The 24,127-nt window shown below is 40.5% G+C and overlaps 1 protein-coding gene and 1 pseudogene across 1 annotated transcript in view; one reads left to right on the top strand and one right to left on the bottom strand.

The window, feature by feature from the left end:
• SMAP2 (small ArfGAP2) overlaps nt 1–24,127 on the top strand; it is a 47,553-nt gene that overhangs the window by 14,904 nt on the left and 8,522 nt on the right. Inside the window, exons 2-5 of the mRNA XM_029228384.1 lie at nt 14,997–15,130; nt 16,379–16,464; nt 17,451–17,529; nt 23,900–23,986. Of these exons, the coding sequence (XP_029084217.1) occupies nt 14,997–15,130; nt 16,379–16,464; nt 17,451–17,529; nt 23,900–23,986 (386 nt within the window). The remainder of the gene's footprint in view (nt 1–14,996; nt 15,131–16,378; nt 16,465–17,450; nt 17,530–23,899; nt 23,987–24,127) is intronic.
• LOC114898888 lies at nt 21,172–22,883 on the bottom strand (annotated as a pseudogene).

Genomic DNA, 24,127 nt, shown 5'->3' with positions numbered 1-24,127 from the left:
CTTCTCGCTTATTCATGAATGCTTTAAGCAGGGTCTTTTGTGCAGAGGAAATTAGCTAGAGCCAAAATATCCGAGCTAACCAGGATACAAGGAACATTAAGGACACCCTTCCTCCTAATTTTCTATGTAGGACATTTAAATCACCTTTGTGTGGTTTTCTGAGTAATAAGGGATTCAAACCTCAAGTCCACATAAGAAAAATACTCATTCTAGGTTTTTAAAAAGTATGCTAACTTAGGCAGTTGTTACCTAAAGGAGCTCACAAAATAAAAACAAATATAAAACCCAGCGACAGAACAAGCATAGCTGAGTGCCACCGGAGAATGACACAGTGCTGTGAGAGTCAGAAGAGGAAGGAAAAAAGGCTTGATGGAGACAGCAAGATTTTCACAAAATGAGGTTTTGCAAATGGAAGTAATAGCCCACGTAGAGCTATTTGTGAGCAATATTAAGTTGATCCAGAAAGTATAAGTAGTCCAGTTTTCCTTATTTGTCAAACCTGTGAACCTCCAAAACATGAATTCAGGAAAGAGAATCCACAGGTAGAGACAGAAAGTTGCCCAGGTGGCCCCAGTGTGTCCTGCTTCTCTTTCCCTCTTTGGGTGCTTCTTCTGGATTATCGATTGCTTTCATTATATTGCTGCCTCTGCTCTAAAGCTCTGGCTCATATATAGACACAAATCACTTCCTTTGATTCTTTTCCCTTAGCCCTGTTAACACCATTCAGAACTTTGAGTACAAAGAGGGAACAAAAAAGGGAACTTATCACAAAATATATGAAACTAAAAAACAGCCACCCTTTTCTTTGAAGGTTTAACTTCTGATCCTACCTCGCTTGGCTTGTTCCCAGTCCCTGTTCTGTTTCAGAATCCTGAGGTCACGTGCCTTAGCTTCACAGGACCAGTGTAGATTCTTAGTTACCTTGCTTGATTTTTTTTTTTTTTTCAGCACCAGGTCCTCCTCCATGTGAAAGGTACTGTCTAAGGACCCACCACCAGCAATTTTCTCTCTAGAGAACTTGACCCAGAGGATAAAGCCAAACTAGCCTTCTTGTGCTGCTGCACACTTAGAGCTCTTTTACTCATTTCTCAGTGGATAGGCATCCAGGCCTCTTCCTAAGGTTACTGGCATAATCAGAGACCTCATCCTCCAGGCTGAACTCAAGATTCTCCAGAAAGAGAGGGGCTTCCCACTTGGAGGCCCAGCACTGTGTACCGCAACTTTCATACTGGTCTCTCATGGGAGCATTTATTTGACAAGAGCTATGAACATACTGGTTTTTTTTAGAAGGGATAACTTTTATTTTGACTTCATAAAAATTTAAAACATTTAAACAGCAAAGCATTTGCTAAACAAAATAACAGAGGTTAAAGAGAAATTTAAAAACAAGAAACAAAAAATTGCAAAATGTCAATTCCCCTAATCTATGCATTTAGGACTAAACCAATAAAAATAGTACTGAGATTAGCTGGGGATGTTGTTATTTAGTTTTTGTTTATTTTTACATTGTTTTAAAAACCAATCAAAATTTGTAGGGATAAATATTGTTACATTTATAGATTTTTAATAACAGCTTGTTGCATTTCCTGTATTGTTTCAAATGCCTCCACCTGGTCACATCAAACCTCAGTTGATGCTTTAAGTAATAGAGGATCTTTTATTGCAGCCAAAGTATAGCAGGTATGCTCTCTAATTCTAGAGAGTCCAATGAAGTGGAAATAATATATTCTTAAGCATTATATTAAACCCTATCTTAGGAATTATAGTAAAAGCAAATGTAGCATCAATTGAATAACAGCCATTAACCAAAGAGAGAAATCAAGAGGACGTTTAAAGACAGAAAACATTAGGCAGATGTCCTACTATGCTTGTGGATATTTAGGAGGTGGCTGCTCTGGAATTAAACCTGGCCATGACCCTGGGTCCCTCAGCCCTCACGGTTTGACCTCCTCCTTCCCTGGGAACCTGATGAAGGAGAGGGATTCCCTGACCCTCTCGGGCCTCTGCTTGCTGAATAGCAGGGCAGAGGAGCCCCTGGGGGAAAGCTGGAATTTAAACCCTGCTTTGGCCAATTTTGTCTCCTGTGACCATTTCTTTTCTTAGCTTGTTGAGCTTTCTCTCAGTCAACAGAGATGCCAGCCAACTTTGTTGAGGGTTTTTTCTCATGGGACATGATCCGTCTTTGATAGAAGGAAATGTTTCTTTCCAATTCTCTCTCTAGGTCTTTGGCCAGCTTTCTGTAGGAGTTGCACTTGGGGAGTACACTGCTGATATTTTCGTACACTTTGGGAAGTTTCTTCTTTACTTCTAAGCAGTAAATTCCCTCCTTGATTAACTTTGTGCGAAGTTTCATTATATGTTCTTGATGTAGTTCAGTCACTATTTGAAGTTTCAGCTGAAGCTTGAATTTCACTTTCAAGCTGTGAATATTCAAATTGCAAAGAGGGTTGCTCAGTTTGGAAATTTCTCATTTGACTTGTAAGCTCCTTTTCATTTGATTGTCTTCAATAATTTTTTTAAATTAATTTATTTTTGGCTGCGTTGGGTCTTCATTGCTGCGCCTGGGCTTTCTCTAGTTGCAGTGAGCGGGGGCTGCTCTTCGTTGTGGTGTGCGGGCTTCTCATTGCGGTGGCTTCTCTTGTTGTGGAGCACGGGCTCTAGGTGCTCGGCTGCAGTAGTTGTGGCATGCGGGCTTCAGTAGTTGTGGCTCACGGGCTCTAGAGCGCAGGCTCAGTAGTTGTGGCACACGGGCTTAGTTGCTCCGCGGCACGTGGGATCTTCCTGGACCAGGGTGTGAACCCGTGTTCCCTGTGTTGGCAGGCGGATTTTTAACCACTGTGCCACCAGGGAAGCCCATCTTCACATAATTTTTAAAATGTTCCTTGTTTTTCTCCTTCGAGCCTTCTTAAGGAAACATTTAAGTAACAGCATGGATGAGTTTCTTTGAATCCACTTCTGACTCATAGTCTAGGTGGTCTCCATTTTCTGATCCATTCTTTTTGTCTAATCCCAAATTGCCATGATCCACATAATCTCTAAAGAGAGCAGGTAAATTTGTCCTCTCCAGCACAGTTTTTGTCATAGATCTTTTTAGCTGGCTCTTTTTATGATTTACAACCTATTTCACCCGTGTAGTTGAGTTTTCAAGCTTTTTTTTCTTCACTTCCCACACTCTTTGCCCCCATCCTGCAGCTTCTCGGGAAAGGAATCCTAGGCTTTCCTGAAAATGAGTGTTTTCAACCATACCATCCATTTTTTCCCTCTGAAGTTGTTCTGCATTCTTCTGAGGCGCTTTTAGGGTGTTTTGGCACCAGTCACTAAGGGTTGGAGAGAGTTTGACATATCTTTGAGTAACCATGTATGTCCTTGAAGGCAAGCCACCATCCCTCCATGAAATGAAAGTTTAGGGGCTCACTTCTAGCTATTTTTCAAGAAAATCTACTGTGTTCTCAAGTAAAGAGGTGGACATGTTTAGATTATTACATTTTGCCATACTCAAGGTTTGTAGCGTCAGAGGACTGGCCTCTGATGCTGCAGGCATCAGCTTGTCAGTCTAATCTTCTCACTGACTTTATGAGATTCTTCAAGCTGGGCAGAAGATGTTTCGGCTAGCCCTTTCCCCCTCTTTAAAATATATCAGCTCTCTACTATGAAAACAATTGTAGCATCACATACCAGAACCTCCCAGGGAAACCCCAAGAGACTTGGGCCTCAGGCTTTTAGAGAGCACCGCCAGCAGTACTGCACAGCTGCTGCTCCAGGACTGGCTGGAAAGACACCTCTGTGGCAGTCGGAGGCCCTCTGTGTAGAATCAGGGACTCACCTTGTCCGGGGGTCCCTCAGTCTGCCTCTTGTCCCCAAATCAGAGAAAGGCCTCTGGGTGTCTGTGGGTGAGAGTCACCCTCTCAGATTTCTGTGTGGCTGGAACCTAGCAGCTGGCAGCTACACACATCGTTTTAGAGGAAGTGACGTCTTTGTTGGTATATAGAAGTAAGAAGGGGAATAACAAGAATTGATTCTAGGAAGGCCCAGATCATGGGAGAATTTAAGCCACGCTTAGTTTGGAGTTCAGTTGACAGTGGGGGCCTGAATTACGCGTCTTCCAATGGGGCAATGGCACATACCTTGGCAGAATGGCCTTCTCAGAGGCACAAAAAAAAAGTTCAAACTAGGACCTGGTCCGTTCCCTTCTGAAGTATTCTGGGAAATAGAGTTGAGTAATAAAGATACAGGGTGTTTGATTTGGTAGTCTTTATTACCAGAAACATCACCTAAGTATACATTAGTTACCGTCCACTGCTGGGATAGCCAGAAAGGTAGAGTTAGAGCCTAACCTGCAATAAACCTTTACCTTCCAATAATAAATAAGGCAAATAAGATTGATGTGGAGCTAAATTTACTAAAAGTTAATTGCCCTTCCTTCAGTCTTTTCAGAGTAGTTAATTAATTTTAGAGATACAGTTATTATCTTTTAGCCCATAGCTTTGTGGCTAGCAGGGGTCAGGTAAATACCATGAGATATGTACAAGCATGTTACTGGACTAATTCAGAGCAAGTACCGGTTTTCCTAGGATTTAAAGGAAATGCATAGCCAGTGTATAGAGAAGCTGAGAAAGCTGCTGCACCCAGCAGTAGACATGTGCCTTGTTTTAGCGCTGGCCCTTTGGCTGTTTTATTGTTTTAGTTTTATTACTTTCTGTAGGCTTTTTAAAAATTGTATTTAATTTTCTCCACCACCACCCCCGCTCCAGAGCAGAGCAAGGTCAAGGCCAATCCATTGTCTGTAAGCACTGCTAATGGCAAGAGAAAGATTAACAATGTCTCCTCTTTTTTTCCCACTAGCCCCCATTCCACTTCCCTGTTGATTTCCTAGTGTTAAAGCTTTAATGTCTTTAGAGAAAGACCATTTTGTTTTATTTTTAAAAGAATTTATTTATTTATTGGCTGAGTTGGGTCTTCGTTGCTGCGCGCGGGCTTTCTCTAGTTGTGGCGAGCGGGGGCTACTCTTCATTGCGGTGCAGGGGCTTCTCCTTGCAGTGGCTTCTGTTGTTGCGGAGCACACGCTCTAGGCGCACAGGCTTCAGTAGCTGTGGCACTGGGGCTCAGTAGTTGTGGCACGCGGACTCTAGAGCGCAGGCTCAGTAGTTGTGGCGCACAGGCTTAGTTGCTCCACGGCATGTGGGATCTTCCCAGACCAGAGCTCGAACCCCTGTCCCCTGCACTGGCAGGCAGATTCTTAAGCACTGCGCCACCAGGGAAGCCCCAAAGACCATTTTAAGTTATCTGCTGAAATGGGTTTAGATGTAGACTAACTAATTATTTCATCAGTGAGTGCTCAGCAGTGTTCTACTTCACTAACCACCTTTTTCTGGTTACCTGGTAGGAGGATAATTTTGCTTTGCTTTGTCTCCATGGATATCATAGCAGTTTGTTTGCTACATCTGTTCTGTCATTGACCTCCTGGATTAAGTTGGCTCAACTGGCTTGTATTTTAGTTGAGTGTAGAATAGCTGCTCTCTTCTTCTAGAATCTCCAAACCTCTATCTGTATCTTGCATTTTTTGTTATTTTATATAAATATGGGAGTAGTATAGAAGTAGCACCAGGAGGTAAAAATGGTAAGAAGGCAGATTAATGGGACTCAGTGTAAAGAAGTCATCTCTAGTATTCAATGCCATCCAACAGTAGAATGGCCTTCCTTTTGAAATGGTACATAACTGACTTAGTACCAGAGCTGTTTAGGGAGGAACCAGATAAAAGGATCTCAATGACTAATGAGAAGGTTAGACTCACTGACTTCTAATGTTCTTTCCACCTCTGATTTTCCAATTTTAAATTCCTTGGTGTAGTATTTACCTTTATTCTCTAATCAATCTCAGAAATCTTTCAATTTGTTTTGTCTCAAACATTTAAGAAGATAACTTTTAGGGCTTCCCTGGTGGCGCAGTGATTGAGAGTCCGCCTGCCGATGCAGGGGACACGGGTTCGTGCCCCGGTCCGGGAAGATCACACATGCCACGGAGCGGCTGGGCCCGTGAGCCATGGCCGCTGAGCCTGCGCGTCCAGAGCCTGTGCTCCGCAATGGGAGAGGCCATGACAGTGAGAAGCCCACGTACCGCAAAAAAAAAAACAAAAAAAGATTAACTTCTGCTTTTTCAAATATATGAACGTGGACAGTGTCTCTTTTTGACAAAAGGAAACAACATTCTTACAAGATGTACCGGATGGAGAGGGACTTACTTCTCTTGCAGAGCGTACTCAGAGCAGAGGTTGATTGAGTAAGCTTTTATTTTGGCCTCATGGTTCCTTAAAATGTTTGTACTTACAGAGGTTCAAAGTTACTGTTTATTGTTATTTTGGAATAGGGAACTAGGTGAATTCTCTTTTGTGTAGATGGAAATAGGCTGATAAACATACCTCTTAGTAGCCCTACTTAATTTCTCCAAGATGCCACTGGTGTTTATGTGTATTCTTCTTTGTAGTGAATCAAGGTTTGAAGGGATATAATGAGTGGAACTGAGGTACCTAGCGTTAGAATTGTTCTTAAAACAAATACTGCTGCTTCTTTGCTTTGATTCTCGAATTTCATGCTGGAGTTAATGACAGGCCAAGTTCAGGAGAAATTTGCTTCTATTTTCAAATCAGAATGTGTTGATGGAGGTTCTTCCTTACGTGTCTATCACGTTTAAACCAGCTTTCAGTGCCAATCATAGGCTCCATGAACTGAATTTGATTTCATATTTTTAGACTCATCAAAATCTAACATCCTCAGGGAATTCCCTGGAGGGCCAATGGTTAGGGCTCCGAGCTTCCCCTGCAGGGGGCACAGGTTTGATCCCTGGTCAGGGAACTAAGGTCCTTTATGCCTCATGATGCAGCCAAAAAAAAAAAAAAGACCTAACACCTTCATAGATTATTTCACGTTGTACCTTCAGAACCACTGAATTTCAAGCAGGAAGGGACATGAAAATTTCCTACAAATCCGCCAGTAGAACAATGGTACTAGAAGGGACTTTACAGCTCATGGTTTACCCCACCCACTGTGCAGGGATCATTTCTCCACCATCCCTGAGAGTTGATCATCCAGCCTCTTCTTGAACACTTGCACTTACTGGGATTCCACTGTTTCTGGATATGCTGCATTTGTTTTCACGCAACCTTAATTATGAGTTAGGAAATTCTTCCCCAGAGTGTGCCCAAATCAACTTCTACTCACTGGTGCTAGTTATGCCTTTGGAGCCTCACCAAAGTAACCTAATCCCTTTTCTGGGTAATATCTTTGCCTTGAAAGTGTTTGAAAAGTTCTTCTCCCTTCATTTTGCAAAACAGAAAAAAAATTGTATGCTTTTTATCTTGTTAATTGATGACTTCATTTAACAAATACTTATTTTGTATGTACTACTTGCAAGTATGGTGGTAAATGTTTGGGATAAATGATGAAGGGACAAGGTCCTTGCCTTCCAGAGCTGATAGTCTACTTAGGGCAAGAAAGTTTCGTAAGCAACTAATTGTAATAAGATATTAAGTATTGGAAGAGCAAAGCATGCAATGGACTCTTAGCCATAGCAAAGGTCAAGATTTATTCCCTTGATGGCCTCACAGAAAGAGGTGACATTGGACTAGATTTTGAAGTTTTTGAGCAGGGAATAGAGGAGAAAGCCATTTCAGGTAGGAAGAAGGTGTAGGCAAAGAGGCGTGAGTCATGACATTTTTCAAAATGATGACTTGCTCATCCTGTGTAAAGCACGGGCTCTTAAAGGGCTTTATTATCATGCTAAGGAGTTTCAACTTATCTTTCAGCCAGTAAGGAGCCATGGATGGCTCTGTTGTTTTGTTTTTAAAATACCTGTACTGTTTTTTCTCATTACAGAAGTAATGCAAGTTCATTGCAAACAATTCAGAGAGTATGTTAAAAAATAGGAAAATAAATATTTCACAATCCCACTACCCAGAAATAATAGCTTTTAATATTTTACATATATTCTTCTAGACATTTTTTTCTGTGCATACATATACATTTATTCACATTCTTAAACAAAAATGGTTTGATTTGTTCTGTTTATACTGTTTAAAATTGTATTTTATAATTAATATAACATGGACATGTTTCTATATTAAATAAAGAGCTACAATTTTCTTTTCCCTAACTGAGTAGTGATATCATAGTTCTTTTATGGAATCTGTTGATGTTTTTTGTTGGAACATTAATATATTACTGAACATTCTTAATATATTTCTTTGTGTACTTGACCTGTTGTTTCCCTGATGAATTCTTACAGCAGGGGTGGGTGGTGTTCAAAGGATTTACTTACTTTCAATTATTTTTTTTAATTTTTTTTTTCGGTACGCGGGCCTCTCACTGTTGTGGCCTCTCGCGCTGCAGAGCACAGGCTCCGGACGCACAGGCTCAGCGACCATGGCTCACGGGCCCAGCCGCTCCACGGCATGTGGGATCTTCCCGGACCGGGGCACGAACCCGTGTCCCCTGCATCGGCAGGCGGACTCTCAACCACTGCGCCACCAGGGAAGCCCTCAATTAATTTTTAAACAAATTTTGCCTCCCTGCTGTGTGCGAGGAACTGTGCTGTGTCCTGGGAATGTAACAGTGAACATCACAGATCTGCCTGCTCTTGTGGCACTTATAGTTTAGTGGAAAAGACATGTTCAGCAATCACACAAATAAATATATGATAAAATATGGTACAACTTAGAAAAAGTAAAGGGTAAAATAAGTGAAAGTCTGTAACCTTTGAAAAGTCCTTATTTTTAGAGGTGTATACCAAAGTATATACAGATTGCATGGTATGATATTTGGGATTTGCTTCAAAATATTCCAAGGTTGGGAGTTGAGTGTGTGGGAGTATAGCTGAAGTAAAATTGGCCAGAGGCTGATAATTGCTGAAGCTGCTGGTTAATTATGCTCGGCTTTTGTGTGTTTGAAATTTTCCATAACGAAATGTAAAAACCAGAAGAAAAGATGGAAGAGAGAATATAATCTGGTTTAGATTGGGGGACCAAGGAAAGGCTCCTTTGAGGAAGAAGCTTTTCAGCTGAGACCTTCATGATATATAGGAGTTGACCAGGCTACAAGGGGTGGATAGTGGTTGGGGAAGGAGCTCTTTAGGCAGTGAGAGCAGCGTGTACAAAGGCCAGAAGCCCTAAGTAAAGAACATGTTGGTGTTTTGAGGAAATGAAAGAAGGCTGGCATGATTGGAGTTGAGAAGCTGGGGAAGTAGCCATGGGCCAGATCATATAAGACCTTGGAGACCACGTTAAGGATTTTGTTCTTTAATCCAACAGTGACAGAAGGCAGGCTTCCCTAGAAAGGTTTTAAGCAGCTGAGTGACAAGGTCACTTTTGCTTCTTTAAGAGCTCAAGCTGACTGTTTTGCAGAGAATGGTTTTGGTTTGGTGTTGGAGGAGAAGGGAATGTAAAAGCGGAGAGAGACATTAATTAGGAGGTTATTGCACTAGTCCAAGAGATCTGGTGAGTTTGGATTAGAGAAATAGTGTTGTAGATGGAGAGAGGAGATACTGATTTGAGAGATATTTGGTCTTGGTGATGGTATAGATATGGCAGTTGAAGAAGAGAGGTATAAAAAATAATGTATAGGGCTTCCCTGGTGGCGCAGTGGTTGAGAGTCCGCCTGCCGATGCAGGGGACACGGGTTCGTGCCCCGGTCCGGGAAGATCCCACATGCCGTGGAGCGGCTGGGTCCGTGAGCCATGGCCGCTGAGCCTGCGCGTTTGGAGCCTGTGCTCCGCAACAGGAGAGGCCACAACAGTGAGAGGCCCGCGTACCACAAAAAATAAAAAAGAAAATGATGTATAAATTTCTGACTGCTGCGCGTTTGAACGGATGGAGGTGTAATTGATTAAGATGGAGAAGAATGGAGGAAGAACAGGTTTTGTGGCAAGAGATTGAGAGTTCAGTTTGGAATATGCCATTCAGAAAATTAGCACCGATTTACATTTTCACCTCTATATTTGAGACTACATGAAAAGTTTACATTTGGGGGCCTGATCTGTACAGATTTGTGTTTTGGAGAGATTATTCTGGTGGGAGTCTGTTTAGTTGTTACTCTGTGAGCTCTTTGAAATAGGGAATCTCATCTTCATTGTCTCTGCCTTTGTATTCCTGGTACCTAGCAGGCAGAGTGCTTGGCACATAGTAGGTACTCAATAAATAATATTAAAAGAATGAATGCTTAATACAACATTGTAAATTAACTGTATTTCAATAAAAATTTTTAAAGAAGAGCTAACAAAAAAATCTTATGCCCATTTTTAAAAAATGAATGCTTATAGGTGAGATATGAGAAGGTCTAGGTAGAAATGGATAGATTCTGGGAAAGTTTCCAAGGTAGATTCAACAGGGCTTGGATGGACGATGGAAGAGAATTTCTCTCCCTTCCTTGACCCTTCCTGCTGAAGAGCTTTTCAACAGCTCCAAGATGCTGGCAGGTCTAACTTACGGGTATCCATTGATTTAGCAATGTTTTTTTCCCCGCATAACGTTTATTTTTTGGAACTCCATAGGTTAGAGATCAACAAGTTGTAATTATTATAATAGTAGCTTCAAGCTATCTGTAACTCTAGTTCTCTTCTCTCTGCTGATTTCTCAAGCCCAGAACCCTCCTAGGCCTAGTAGCTCTGGTGATGGGGGAAGTTTCAGCAGCAAGAAAAATTTGCAGCTGGGCATCAGTAGTTAACTCGGTTATGTAGAAGCCATCCAGTAGTTGAATGTAAATTGGATTTATTTATATGCTTTCCATTTTACAAATGGAGAAATAAGCCCTGGAGAATCTTGTCAAAAGGCGTGTAACTAGTCAGTGTAAGCCCAGATTTCCCTGATACTGGGCTGGTACTTACTAGAGCTGATTTCTTGACAGATTAGCCAAATCCATATACTTTCTTCATTTTTACTGATCCCTCATTGCAGAGTGATTATTTATTAATTTTAATATTGCTTAATGCTTCCTGAGCCTGCTTGTAGGCCCCTGATGAATATGTTCACTTAGCCATGACCTTGCTCTTATGTTGTGCTAATCACTACCAGTTTATATCACTGTCTATCATCCTCTTTGCTTTCAAAATGGTTTGAAATATTGCCTCTCAGAGTCTCTTTCCATTTTCAACTTCAAAATGGTATCTTTTATATTTTCTCCCTGGTTGCCATGGCCAATGTGTATGGAACAGTTGGATTATCTTTGCGTGTATCCCATGTTTAAGTAGGCTGGCCTTGTAGCAACAGTACCAGGTACTGTGGAATCCAGGCACATCAGATGGCTGTCAGCTTCCCACCTTCCTCTGTGTGTGCAGTGGAGGCGTGTATGGACACCAGGGCAGGGCGGGGGCGTATAACAGAAAAGGGGAACAGCTAGGGGTTTAAGTAGTATATTCTCAAGGAATATTTTGAGGGAGATAAAAGAAGCTGCTTAAAATTTCATGTTTTCTAGAAGACTTTGAAGTTGTATCAAGGGTAAGTTTCTTTCTGCTCTTCAGTCCGTTGATTTTGATTCTGACGTTTTAGGACTAGAACTCACATTCCTGTCTAACAAGCAGCATTCTGTGGTGTTGCATAGTGTTGGCTTATACATATGAATTCGTTAACATGCCCTTATCGGACTTCCCTGGTGGCACAGTGGTTAAGAATCCACCTGCCAATGCAGGGGACACGGGTTCGAGACCTGGTCGGGGAAGATCCCACATGCCACGGGGCAACTAATCCCGTGCACCACAACTACTGAGCCTGCGCTCTAGAGCCCGCGAGCCACAACTACTGAGCCCACGTGCCACAACTACTGAAGCCCGCATGCCTAGAGCCTGTGCTCTGCAACAAAGAGAAGCCACCGCAATGAGAAGCCCGCGCAGCGCAACGAAAAGTAGCCCCCACTCGCCGCAACTAGAGAAAGCCCAGGCGCAGCTACGAAGACCCAACACAGCCAAAAATAAATTAATTAATTAAAAAACAAAACAAAACATGCTCTTATCATGAAGGAGATGAATGGGAAATGGGTTCCAGAAATCTCCTTCTATGCCGTGTTCTTATATGTAGCTCTCTTTTATTATTACCCCTCTATATTCTCAGCACTGTGAGGTGAATATTATTGTACACATTTTGTAGATGAGGAAACTGGGGTTTAGGAAGCTTAAGTATCTCTCTGAAGGTCACACAGCTAATCATTGATGAAGCTGACCTTCGAAATGTAAGTTTTTTTCTTGCTGCAAAGATTATGCTTTTAATAACAACACCATTTTCCCATATTTTCAGCCATATAAGTATCTCTCCTGTGTTTTCCTTTTCTCCAATTTCAGAATCCTTTATGGAGCATGCAGTTATTGATTAATAAATCTAGTGGCTTAAAACTGAAGGAGGCTGAGTGTCTGAGATAGAACTGTCTGTATTTCACTGGGAAAAGGTTGTAGGAGGGATATGGGAGGGGGAGCAGAGAAGGCTTCCTCTGACCTTTCATGAAAATTTTATTGCCTGTGTTTCTATACTGAGGCCTTGTTAGTGGCTCCAGAATATCAGGATTTAGTCTTGTATTCCTCCAAGGCAAAGAGACGTTAAATACTCTGGAACGGGATCTGGAGAAATTCCACAGTTATGACAGTAGCTTAGATGTTTGGGAATCACCTTCTCCAGACTTAGGGTCAGGAAGCAAATAGCATAACATTCCACAGGTAACTTTTTACTTTTTTAATTTTTAATTCTATTTTTGGCTGCGTTGGGTCTTTGTTGCTGAGCACGGGCTTTCTGTAGTTGCAGTGAACAGGGGCTACTCTTCATTGCGGTGCGCGGGCTTCTCACTGCAGTGGCTTCTCTTGTTGTGGAGCATGGGCTCTAGGCATGTGGCCTTCAGTAGCTGTGGCTCGCGGGCTCTAGAGCGCAGGCTCAGTAGTTGTGGCGCACAGGCTTAGTTGCTTCCCGGACCAGGGATCGAACCCATGTCACCTGCGTTGGCAGGCAGATTCTTAACCACTGCACCACCAGGGAAGTCCCACAGCTACCTTTTAATTAGTGTTTTTGGCTTCTGATTTTGTTAGCAAACAAATATAATGTAACTATCTTATGAGTTCTAGGATCTCGAGCAAAGGGAAAATGGTAAAGAAACATGAAATATTAACTTTTGGTCCCATTTTAAATCCTGTATAATTTAGATTTTATCTGAGTTCCTTTATGAAAACTGTAACCTAAAATAGACATACAGCACGCTAAGGAACCTCATTCACATCTATTTAGGTTTTCTGTTTTGTGTTTATGTTAACTCCCACTGAAAGAAGTGTGTGGATCATTTGTGTGTTTATTGGCTACATAGCAGATCTACTGTGCAAATCTGGGGATTTGAAGGGACTGAAGGTCTTTTTAGAAGATAAATCTGAGCCTAGCAAGATTAGAGCAGTAAGAGGGTATTGGGATAAAATTTGAGGCAGAGAACGCCACCTGGTGGTTATAAGGAGGACCTGAGCCTTCTGTACTTGTAGTTTTTGCCATAGTATCAGTAATATCTTTGTCCAAAAATTACATTCTTACTTATAATAATTGCAGATTCAAATTTCTAAGAATAATTTTCTGCCATATGATTTTAGCATCCCCTTATTAAAACTGCTGCCAAAACCCTTAGACCAACCAAACTATTATCTGTGTCCAGCAGAATTGAAACCTCATGTCCTTTGTTGCTCCAAATGCAGGTCCTCTTTATCTCTGTAGAAAATCAATTAGTGTCTTTTCACCTCTTTATCAAAACCTCTAACTCTGACATCATGCTTCTTTTATGTGGTAAATTTCTGCTTAGTGGAATGATGGCAGAGGAGATATTAGTGATTTTTCAGCAGGTGTTTGGCAGGTGTCATATAAAAGTAAGTCAGTTTTATCCTGTATAAAAGTTATGAAGAAGAGTTTGAAAATTTCCCAGAGTGATTATTAGGGTGAGCAAAGTTGGCAGGGGATGGGAGATTATGTAACAGAATTTTACTGAAATACGTATCTGAGATTTCTTTTTTATTGCTATAAGTATCTTTATTATTTGACAATCGGGAATCTAAATAATTCTGTAGTTGGGTAAAGTAGGGACATCAGCCCGAGGGGAAAGGATCCTATTAAGTGAATCTGGATGCATATTTTATAGGCCTGGTTGGGAGGGGAAGATAAACAAAGTTTTAAATTTCAGGCTGAGCCTTGAGCTGGCATGGCATGTCTGTATCTTTTTTCCTGGTAGGAAAACTGAATCCAGGTCTCACTACCATTGAAATGTTTCTTGAGGGAGGGCTGTTCGTGTAAGATACTAAATAGAATGTGACATGACTTCCCATTGTTCTCCTGGGATTTTTAAAAACCATGAGTAACAGTATTATAATATTTGCATTTCAACACTTATATTATCAGATACTGTAAAAAGCTGCTCCATATTCAAATGCCCACACATTATATAATCCCATTTATATAAAATGTCCAGAATTGGCAAATCTACAGAGACAGAAAGTAGATTTGTGGTTGTCTGGGGCTGGGGTGGGGGGAAGTTGGGAGGAAATGGGGACTGCTTGCTAATGGGGTTGAGATTTCTTTTTGGGGTGTACACCATCACCAGAATTAGATAGTGTACAACTGTCTGAGAATACTAAAAACCACTGTGTTGTACACTTAAAAAAATTTTAAACTTAAAGAAAGCTGATTCTTGGAGGAATGAACAAAACCAATTTTTTAAAGAAAGGTGATTATGGGAATTCCCTGGCAGTCCAGTGGTTAGGACTCAGCACTTTCACTGCCAGGGCCTAGGTTCAATCCCTGGTTGGGGAACTAAGATCCTGCAAGCTGCACAGCACAGCCAAAAAAATAAAAATACAATCTAAAAAAAAGTTTTTTAAAGATGATTGTGGTAACAGTTCTCTCACTTATGTTCTAGCAGAAATGTTGTCTGACAACCTAAATATTCCACTTTGGGTCTTGAATGTTGTTTTAATTGGTACTTTATTGCCCTGTTCCTGACCTTCACAGGACCACGATGGGCCTCCTGGAACATTGGTGTGTTCATTTGCATTCGATGTGCTGGAATCCACAGGAATCTCGGGGTGCACATATCCAGGGTAAAATCGGTTAACCTCGACCAGTGGACTCAGGAACAGATCCAGGTATTTACACAGCCCAAGAGTGAGTCAACTGCTCCCATATTTCCATGTAAAAGTAGTTCCGGATGAATTTCAGTCAAACTGGGCATAAAGGTGAAGGTAAAGGAAAGTTTAGTTGTTAAACACTTATGTCACATTTAACATTTTTAATCTTTGTATTTAAGACACAAGTTATTCTACTTATATTTTGCTTCCTTCAAAGCACTAATAGTCTATGGACTAGGACCCCATGGATCCGTGAAGGTATAAAGGGGGATCTTTGGATTATTTTCTAAGGGCCTTGGCATTTGCAGATCTAACATTTATAGTTTTAGATACTCACTTAAAAGAAGAAAACCCTCCAACACATAGACTTATAATAGTGTTTTATTGCAGAAATGCATATATGAATCTTGCTTGCTGTCAGGTTGGTGGACTGGGCATGAGATACTTAAGTTAGTGAGTCCAGCCTGGCCCAAGAGCTGCACCTCGATGTGGCTTCATTGTTCTATATTCTCTTCCTGCACTGAAACTTGTTAAAGTAATTTAAAAAAAAATTTTTTTTTCCTTTGTTTGGGGGGAAAGAAGCTCCAAACAAAACGAGTTGCTAAAGTTGGTGTTAGAAATAAGAGGTTATTCCTAACAGAAACTGGCTTTAGAAGTTACTTTAGATTATTTTTATGGATTCACTAAAGGACTAAAAGGTTAGTTATATTTTCCAGTTACACTTTACTGTATCTTATGAAGGAAATTACATGCCATGGAGGTATTTGGGAATTTGAAAATTTTTTAAAATCTTGGAATTTCTCTCTCACAAGTGTTAAGGAGCCTTTCAAAAGCCTAATGAGAAGCACATTTATTGGTACTACAGTGGAATAGGTTAATTACTGCTATAAACTCAGAATTGTAGTTGTTCCTGATTATTGCCTGCCTGATTAGGCACTGATTATTGCCTGCCAAGTAGACATTTTGATTGGCAGCTATGTCTTGGACTTTCAAATGGGATCTTGAATTATTATTGAATTAAATGTATCCTGTCAGACAAATCTTTCAATAAAAGGAGGAGGGGTGGCAGGAAAGACAGCTGTGAAAGTAAATGGTTGGGAGTAGAGCAGAGAGAATCATGGATTGGAAACCAGAAGACAGGTTTAAATCTCGGTTCTCCCACTCCCTAGGTTGGTTCTTCAATTGTAAAATGGTACAATTGGGTGAGAAGTTTTTCAGTTCTTTCCTGATGTGACATTCCTTGTTTCCACATCTTTTTTATTGCAGTGCATGCAAGAGATGGGGAATGGAAAGGCAAACCGACTTTATGAAGCCTACCTGCCTGAGACCTTTCGGCGACCTCAGATAGACCCGTATCTTTTCTGGAGCAACTCAGAAGGCTGAGTGGTTTTTTTGGTGTTTTGGGAGAGTCACACAAGACTCAGAACCCATGATCTGACTGGGCCATATTTATATGTGGATTAGTCGAAGTCTGGCTTTTCCTCTCTCCAGCAACCAAGACACACAGGAAGTCCACATATACTTTCTAATGTCAGAATGGTGGTGTCACATGGGGAAGACTTGTTCAGGAATTAAGACTGCAGTGGTTCACTGTGAATTCTTCCATAAAGTGACATCTCCAATAATTTTTGGATCTCTGAAACCATTGTTTGATAAAAAGAATATTTATTGTGCTATGTTGAGTTAGCAAAACTACCATTCATTTTTAACACCTTTTTATGTCCTAGCTCAAAGAATTAACTGTTGTTGACCAGTTAATCCATGACTTTCTTCCCCCATCCCCTCAAAAGGAGATAGCACCCAGCTCACAAAACCAAACCCCCTGAACGCAGTGCTTCTCAAAATGTGGTTTGTAGACCATCTTGTTAGAGTTTGCTTTTGGTGGGTGCAGGTGGAACCTGTTAAATGCAGATTTGGGGCCCTGCAGAGGATCCACTGATCAGAATCTGGCAGTGGGGCACAAGAGGTTATAAGGGGCACTCGGTTGCCTTTGTTTAAGACTTGTTGACTTAAGGGCTTTAAAATAGATAAATGACTGCTTTACCTGTATTCTAGAACAGCCACAGGCTCCACTGATGTCAAAATGAAGATTGATCCCATTTTCTGCTATCATTACTCTGAAGGAAAATCCTAGGAAATGTTGATTCCCTGCAGTAACCACAAAGGAGGCATTTAAAGGTTTTGGTCAGGGAAACTCCACGTGAAGAGACGGGAGCCATATGGGGAAACCAGGCAGGAGGGAGAGAGGAGAACAATGTTCCATGAGATACAAATTGACCTTTTATAGTCATTCCATGAGAAAGATTTGTTTGATTTATCCTTAATAAGCTTTTTGCAGAGCTGTCGAGGGATTTATTCGAGATAAATATGAGAAGAAGAAATACATGGACCGAAGTCTGGACATCAATGCCTTTAGGGTTGGTTGTAAATCTTTCAAGTTTTGTTCATAATAAGTAATTTGCTTATTAATCAGCCCAGGTGGGAATTTGAAGAACAGCTACCAAAATACTCTAAGTCCATAAAGGAAAAAAAAAAGCCAGCTATAGAATCAAGACCATGAAGTATCATGGAGCAAACTTTTGCCGCAGGGATGGACCAACCATCAGTGAATTCTTTACCGTGATTTGGATTTAGGTGTTAGTGATTCCCAGTTCCAAATTCTTCAAATGGACATGTTGGGCATGCTAGATCAAACAGAATAATATGTGTGCGTATGTATATACACGTGTGTGTGTGTGTGTGTGTGTGCGTGTGCATTTTTTTGCTGTAAATGCAGTCAACAAAATTAGGTGTAATTAAAGCACCAGAGTTTCCTTCAGTTTGACCAGCATATTATTGCCAGTGTGTCGACAGACTGCCAATGGGACCCTTGTTCTTGAGAGGGGGTTTTAGGAGACTCCCAGTCGCCAAGTACACTTTTCATCCTAGGCGTGTAGTTAGAATCTGAAATACAGTGTATGATAACTGGACAAGTATAACATACGGGAGGAAGTACAACACGGTTTCTGGAAGAAGAAAATATGCCTGACTAATGACAACTAGAGTGGAACCAATCAATATGACTATTTAGACCTTCAAAAAGCCTTTGACAAGACTCTATAGTAAATTTGCCTTGGAATAATTAACTGTTTCTCTAACCAAGGAAGTATGGAGAATATGGGATTCTCCAGTTCTAGCCAAGGACCTATCTAGCTATCCTCTATCTTCTGTCTGTTATTTATTTTAATGGAAGATGTACTAGCCAGTGAAATCATTAAGTTTACACAGGGCTCTAAGCCCTTCCAGGTAATTTAAAGTCAAGCTAATTGGAATCAGCTCCAGACTGATCTTTTGAGCTTGTGTGAAAAGGGACACTAACTGGGAGGTGAATTTCAATGTAGGCAAGTGCAGGGCAATACGTGTAGTTAGGTAAAGATAATTCCTTCTCAACTTAGTATGAAGGACTCTTACCTCACAGTCATCCAGAAAAGGGACCTGGAAGTTATTGTAACTGTCCCAAGAAAGAATTAACCCAGTGCACAGCTACGGCTTGGATGGCATCATCAAAAAGGGTTTGAAACCAAAGCACAAACGTTTCCTTTCACTTGTAGAAAACTATGGTCTCTTTCCTTAGCTCTATTCATTGTACCAGACCATATGAAATCAGACAAGGTCAGAAAAAGGTATCTGAGATAATTCAGAAGGTGGGAGAAGAGGAAAGAGTAGCTATATGGAGATAGATAGTGTTCATTCGTAATTAGGTTGCTGGTGTACCATACCCATGAAAGCAGCCTGTTTTACTCACTGAATGTTTTCATTTAGGAAGGAAATATTTCCTATGTGCCAAAGAGCTATTTCAAACTTTTTTATTTGATGTACTTAGATTTTTAAAAAATACTCTTGCAAAGATTTATATGCCAAGAATTAATATTTGCTAAGTGAAGGCATTTATTATCAAATCTAAAAGAAACTGGCTTTGTTAATTAAAGAGTATTCTTTTTAAATGGACAGATAAGACATTTTTAACTTCAAGAAATAAAGTGTTCTGTATTAAAGCATTACACTGTGCATGAAACAGACATAGCTGCATGTGTTCTTCATGATTATAATACCACTTTATAGATAATATGAAAGTTAAAGTGGAAAATCCATGCCTACTCTTATCTTTACCAATGATTATCATTTTGGTGTGTTCCCCCATTTTCTCCTACTTTTTGGAGGCGTAATTATAGTACAGTTATATAGAATGTCTCCTGCTTTCACTCGACTTAACAGATCATTTTTTTTGTAACGTTACTTGTTAGTTTTCACAACTTGTAATTGTTGAATCTTATTCAGTGAGTAACTAGATCACAGTTTATTTTACTATTCTCCCCTGTGGCATAAAGGTTAAGTTTTTCTTCAGCATATAAAATTCTGGGATGAAGTTCTTGGTGTATATAACCTTTTCCATGTTTTGGATTATTTTCTTAAGATACATTACAAAATATCGTATTATCTAGGGTAAAGGGTTTCAGCATTTGTCTCTTTGTACTTTTGCCAATATACTTTCTAGAAGTTGTGCTATTTTATATTGTCTTCTCAGCATTGGGTAAGAGTGGTAGTTTTACTCAATCCCTACCAATATTAGATATTATTATTAAGATTTTTCTCCCTCAAAAAGTGCTTTTTTTTTTTTTTTTGGCTATGCCTTGCAGCTTGAGGGATCTTAGCTCCCCAACCAGGGATTGAACATGGGCCCTCAGCAATGTAAGCACAGAGTTCTAACCACTGGACCTCCAGGGAATTCCCCCCAAAATGAATTTTAAATTTCACTTTTCGATCATTAGCAGGGCTGACCATTTTTCATGTGTATGCTATACTTCCTTTTGTTTTTAGTCAAATTTTATTTTTTAAAAAAGCAGCAGATCAACATTACAATTCAAGAACCTAATGTAAATATGCACTTGACAATGAAGCACATCTGAGTATGGAGTGAAAAAAGTTTTCCAAAAAACCATCAAATGTATCATCTCCAAATACCCAAATAATAAGTCACTTCTACAGGCCTTTTGTTGAGTGGAATCATAAACAAAGAACAGAAGATTTATTGCTACGAAAACAAATCTGTAGTACAGTAGTATGAAGCTTGGGTATTAAGCATAATCAGTTGAATCAAGTTAGGAAGTTGAAAATCTAATAAGAAATTTGTGTGTATGAGAGAAAGTCTATAAGCCAGCTGACCCAAGAGCAACTGAGATATCAAACTTGTTCAGTGAGACCAGACATTATTTTAAATCTCCATATTTTGAAGGCAATTAAAAATTACAATTCCAACAGCCCACAAACTAAATTAAAAACACTGTAGAAAGCATTAAAACCATGTTCAAAGAGCCACTTTTTCAGCTCAATTTCAGCACCCCCAAGGGGAAAGAAAAGCATCCATGACTATCACAGATGAAAACAGAATGAATGTCATCAGAATCAGTTATTTTTCCCCACTGAGGTATAAAATCTATATAGAAATTTGATACTATACTGTAACAAATTGTACTTCTCATAGTTCTATTTTAATGTCCTTTAGACCCTGTTTAATATAGTTTTTTAAATTGTTATAAAAATGTTTTCATGATTCTGAATCTGGTTCCAGTTCTTTTTCATTTTTTTATATCAATATTTAATACACTGGCTACCAGTTCTAATCAGAAAAAAAATCTTGGACGTCTCTTCATTATAACAGCATATTCAGCAGAAATTACTGATGTGCAAGCAAACCATAAAAGGTACAGCTCTCTGGAAATCACATTTCGTAGATTGTTTCAGTCTGAATATTCTTTACAATGATTCTTGATGGAAGACTCTTCCAATCTTGTAAACATCAGTGTGCACAGTCTTGCTACTACGTAGTTTCATATCCTTGGACAGGAGGGCCAGTTCACAGCTAGTGAAAGCGAGAACAGTCTAAGTTTTAATGGCTGATAAACCCTACATCCTACAGGAGGAAAGCACTTTTCCTTTTTTGCTACTTAAGAATGTGGCAGAAATGGATGCTGAGGTAGCCCCGTCAATCCTTATTTTTTTCTTTCTTTGTAAATTTGGTCTCAGAATTCTGGAAGGGAGACATTTCTAAGAAGCCACTGCTAGGACTGGCTTCCACTGCAGTCTCTAATGCAGGGCACCTGGCTGTCCTCTTCTGTGGCTTTATCTAGGCACTGATTACTGTTCACACGCTGCAGGGTTAATTTCACCGGGTCATACTCCCAAAGTTGGTTGCCTTTTAGGTGGTAGCATTTGAGCATTGTGACTGGGCCATTAAGTTTGCAGACAAAGGTCATCGGATCTAATTTCTTTGTTGGCAGTGTAAGAGAAAACCTGATTACCTCCCATACCATGACAGTTAAAAATTCCAACTTTTCATTCTCTTTTCTAGCCATGTTATACAGACACTGATTTGTTTCCACATTTCGTATCTCTCCCAAAGAGAAATAGTGATGTGGAATCTGAGAATCTGCATAAATATTCTCTAGGTACCAAAAGAAAGGTCTGCATTGGAGTTTGCGTCTTAGACCAAGTCTTGGTGATATATCTCCATAATCTACCTTTGTAACACCTGGATAAATTATATAGAAGAAATACTTGAATTCATCCATACACACTTCTGCAATTCATCTGTTATTTTTATTGATAATCTGCCCTGTGCCTCCTGGAAACGTGTAGGGTGTAGCTTTCTGAAACACATGTCCAACATGTGAGCAAGTAACAATCTCCAAAGTTCCTCCACACTGCCAAATCCTAAAGGAAATTTCTAGGTTTTCTCCTCCCCAAATATCCATTCCAGCATCATATGTTCCAATTTCCTGAAAGTAATCTCTGTCTATTGAAAAAAGGCCTCCTGCCATTGTAGGTGCTCTCACAGGAAGAATTCCATCACCTTTCCTTCTGTCCATCTCTCTTTGGGGAACAGGATACCAGCGAAAATTAAGCTTCCAGTTGAATCCACCATAGGTCATGTCAGAACCTGCCTTGTACTCAAAATTATCATCACTGATCACATCAATGATAGGATAGTCCACTGTCTTCCTGTCATGTTTGATCCTGGCTAAGAGAGGCTCCAGCCACCCCACTGTACACTCACAGTGAGCATCTTAAAAGGTGATCACTTGGCCTTTAGACACTTGGCCTTTAGACACTTGGCCTTTAGACACTGCAGCTCCTTTTAACCTAGCTCTGATCAATCCAGAGCATTGCTTCATTCGAATGACATGAACTGGTAATTTAATTTTTTCACATAACTCTCTAGAGGTCTTTTCAAAAAGTCTCTTTCACTGGCCTCATCTACTAGAACAATTTCTTCTCGCATGTGTCTTGGTGAGTGATTAATGCCACTGTGGACAGTTCGCAGAAGTGTGCTGCAAGCCTCATTGTGGGAAACAATCACCACACTTGTTGTGATAATATTCCTTGTATCCAGGAATATTATCTGGATACACCTTTGTTTTACACCCTTCTAACCTAACATCTGGTAAAGATCTGTTGAGTGCAGTCATCTCACTTGCTGATTGATTTTAAACATGTCTTTCATCTTTTCTTGATCCTCTTTAGTAGGAATGACGACTGGTTTCCCCATTTCTCCAGGACTTTCATGAGGCTTTTGTACTGGCTCTAGAACATCCCCAGCAGGAAGTCCTCTCTCTATTTTTTCATCACAGTTGTTGCATTCACTGAAGTGAAACAGCAGGAACATATCCAAGAGTACCCAAATCAAGGAGGTGGCTAGGACCACCTTGCAATACGCAGATTTTCTCACGGCACTTTAAGTCAAATGCAAAATTTTAAAATATATATAAATATACAAAGATCATGAAAATTATTCCAATCCAGTTTCATCAGCAATCACGTTCATAACCTTGGTCCGCGCGCGCGGCGGCGGCGGCGGCGGCGGGCGCTCCTCGGGGCCGGCTCGGGAGGTCGCGGCGCGGTCCCGTGGGCCGCAGCGCGGGCGCTATTTGTCGGGCTGCCGTCCGCCGCTTCGCCTCCTCGACCACTGCCTGTGGCTCGCCCGACGCGAGCCCCGCCTCCGCCGCCTCTACTTCCTTTTATATGCCTGTGTTCTTGTTTACTTTGTGGCTCTGTTATGCATTGAGATTTGATGATAAAAATGTGACCAGTAACGGTATAATCTGTGAAAGTATTATGAAACTGCCTCTGAAAGTAACAAAAACTGAGAAAGACTTTCTAATATTCTGGTTTTGATGTGCTTTTTGGTTTTATACAGATGATGCATTCAGGACACCCTAAAAGGGATACTTGAATCCTTTTACTCATTTTTGCCTTATTTTCTTGGTTTTTGTTTTTCTAATCTTTAAGCTTGGTTTATTTTCTTATTTTTAAAAAAGGAGATGAAGAGGGAGAGAACTTTTGATGGAAGTTAGAAAATCACAAAGGCTGTATGCCGAGTAAGATGAACAGTTTTCACCCCTGTGCCAAGTTGAGCAAGTTAAACTAGGGTCAAAAAGGGGCAGCAAAACCGGTGAAATGGTTTAACCCCTGTAGATAACCCCATCTGCACACTAGCGGTCATAAGTGTGTTAGACAGAACAAGGAGGGAGGTGCTTAAGAAATTTGAAAGATGCCTCTTGCAGTCTGGAGGCCAGGGTGGAAGAGGCCAACACTCATGCCCCACACCAAGAAACCCCCGAGTTTGTCAGACTCCTACATCAGATTCAGTAGGGATATTTGTGTCCTTTTGGGCCATTTGAGGTTATAATTTGTTGAACTGTTAGTCACCATGGGGCCTGTTCTTTGTCTTGTTTTGTTAAATCATCATAGAAAGAAAAAGATGACAAGTGGAAAAGAGGGAGCGAACCAGCTCCGGAGAAAAAAATGGAACCTGTTGTTTTTGAGAAAGTTAAAATGGTAAGTGGGGAAGTATGTGCACTGTGTGGACGGCCTTGTTCACATGGCATGTTCACATGTGGAGGGGACAGGTGGGGCGGTGTTGATAGCATATCGCACCGTTGCACCTGGGGCTAAAGGGGGGCCACGTTTGGGTTAGAT

The sequence above is a fragment of the Monodon monoceros genome, unplaced genomic scaffold, assembly GCF_005190385.1.
Source record: "Monodon monoceros isolate NGI ecotype Baffin Bay Population unplaced genomic scaffold, NGI_Narwhal_1 Super_Scaffold_18, whole genome shotgun sequence".
Taxonomy (NCBI): Eukaryota; Metazoa; Chordata; class Mammalia; order Artiodactyla; family Monodontidae; genus Monodon; species Monodon monoceros.
This window is presented reverse-complemented; position numbering and strand designations above follow the sequence as displayed.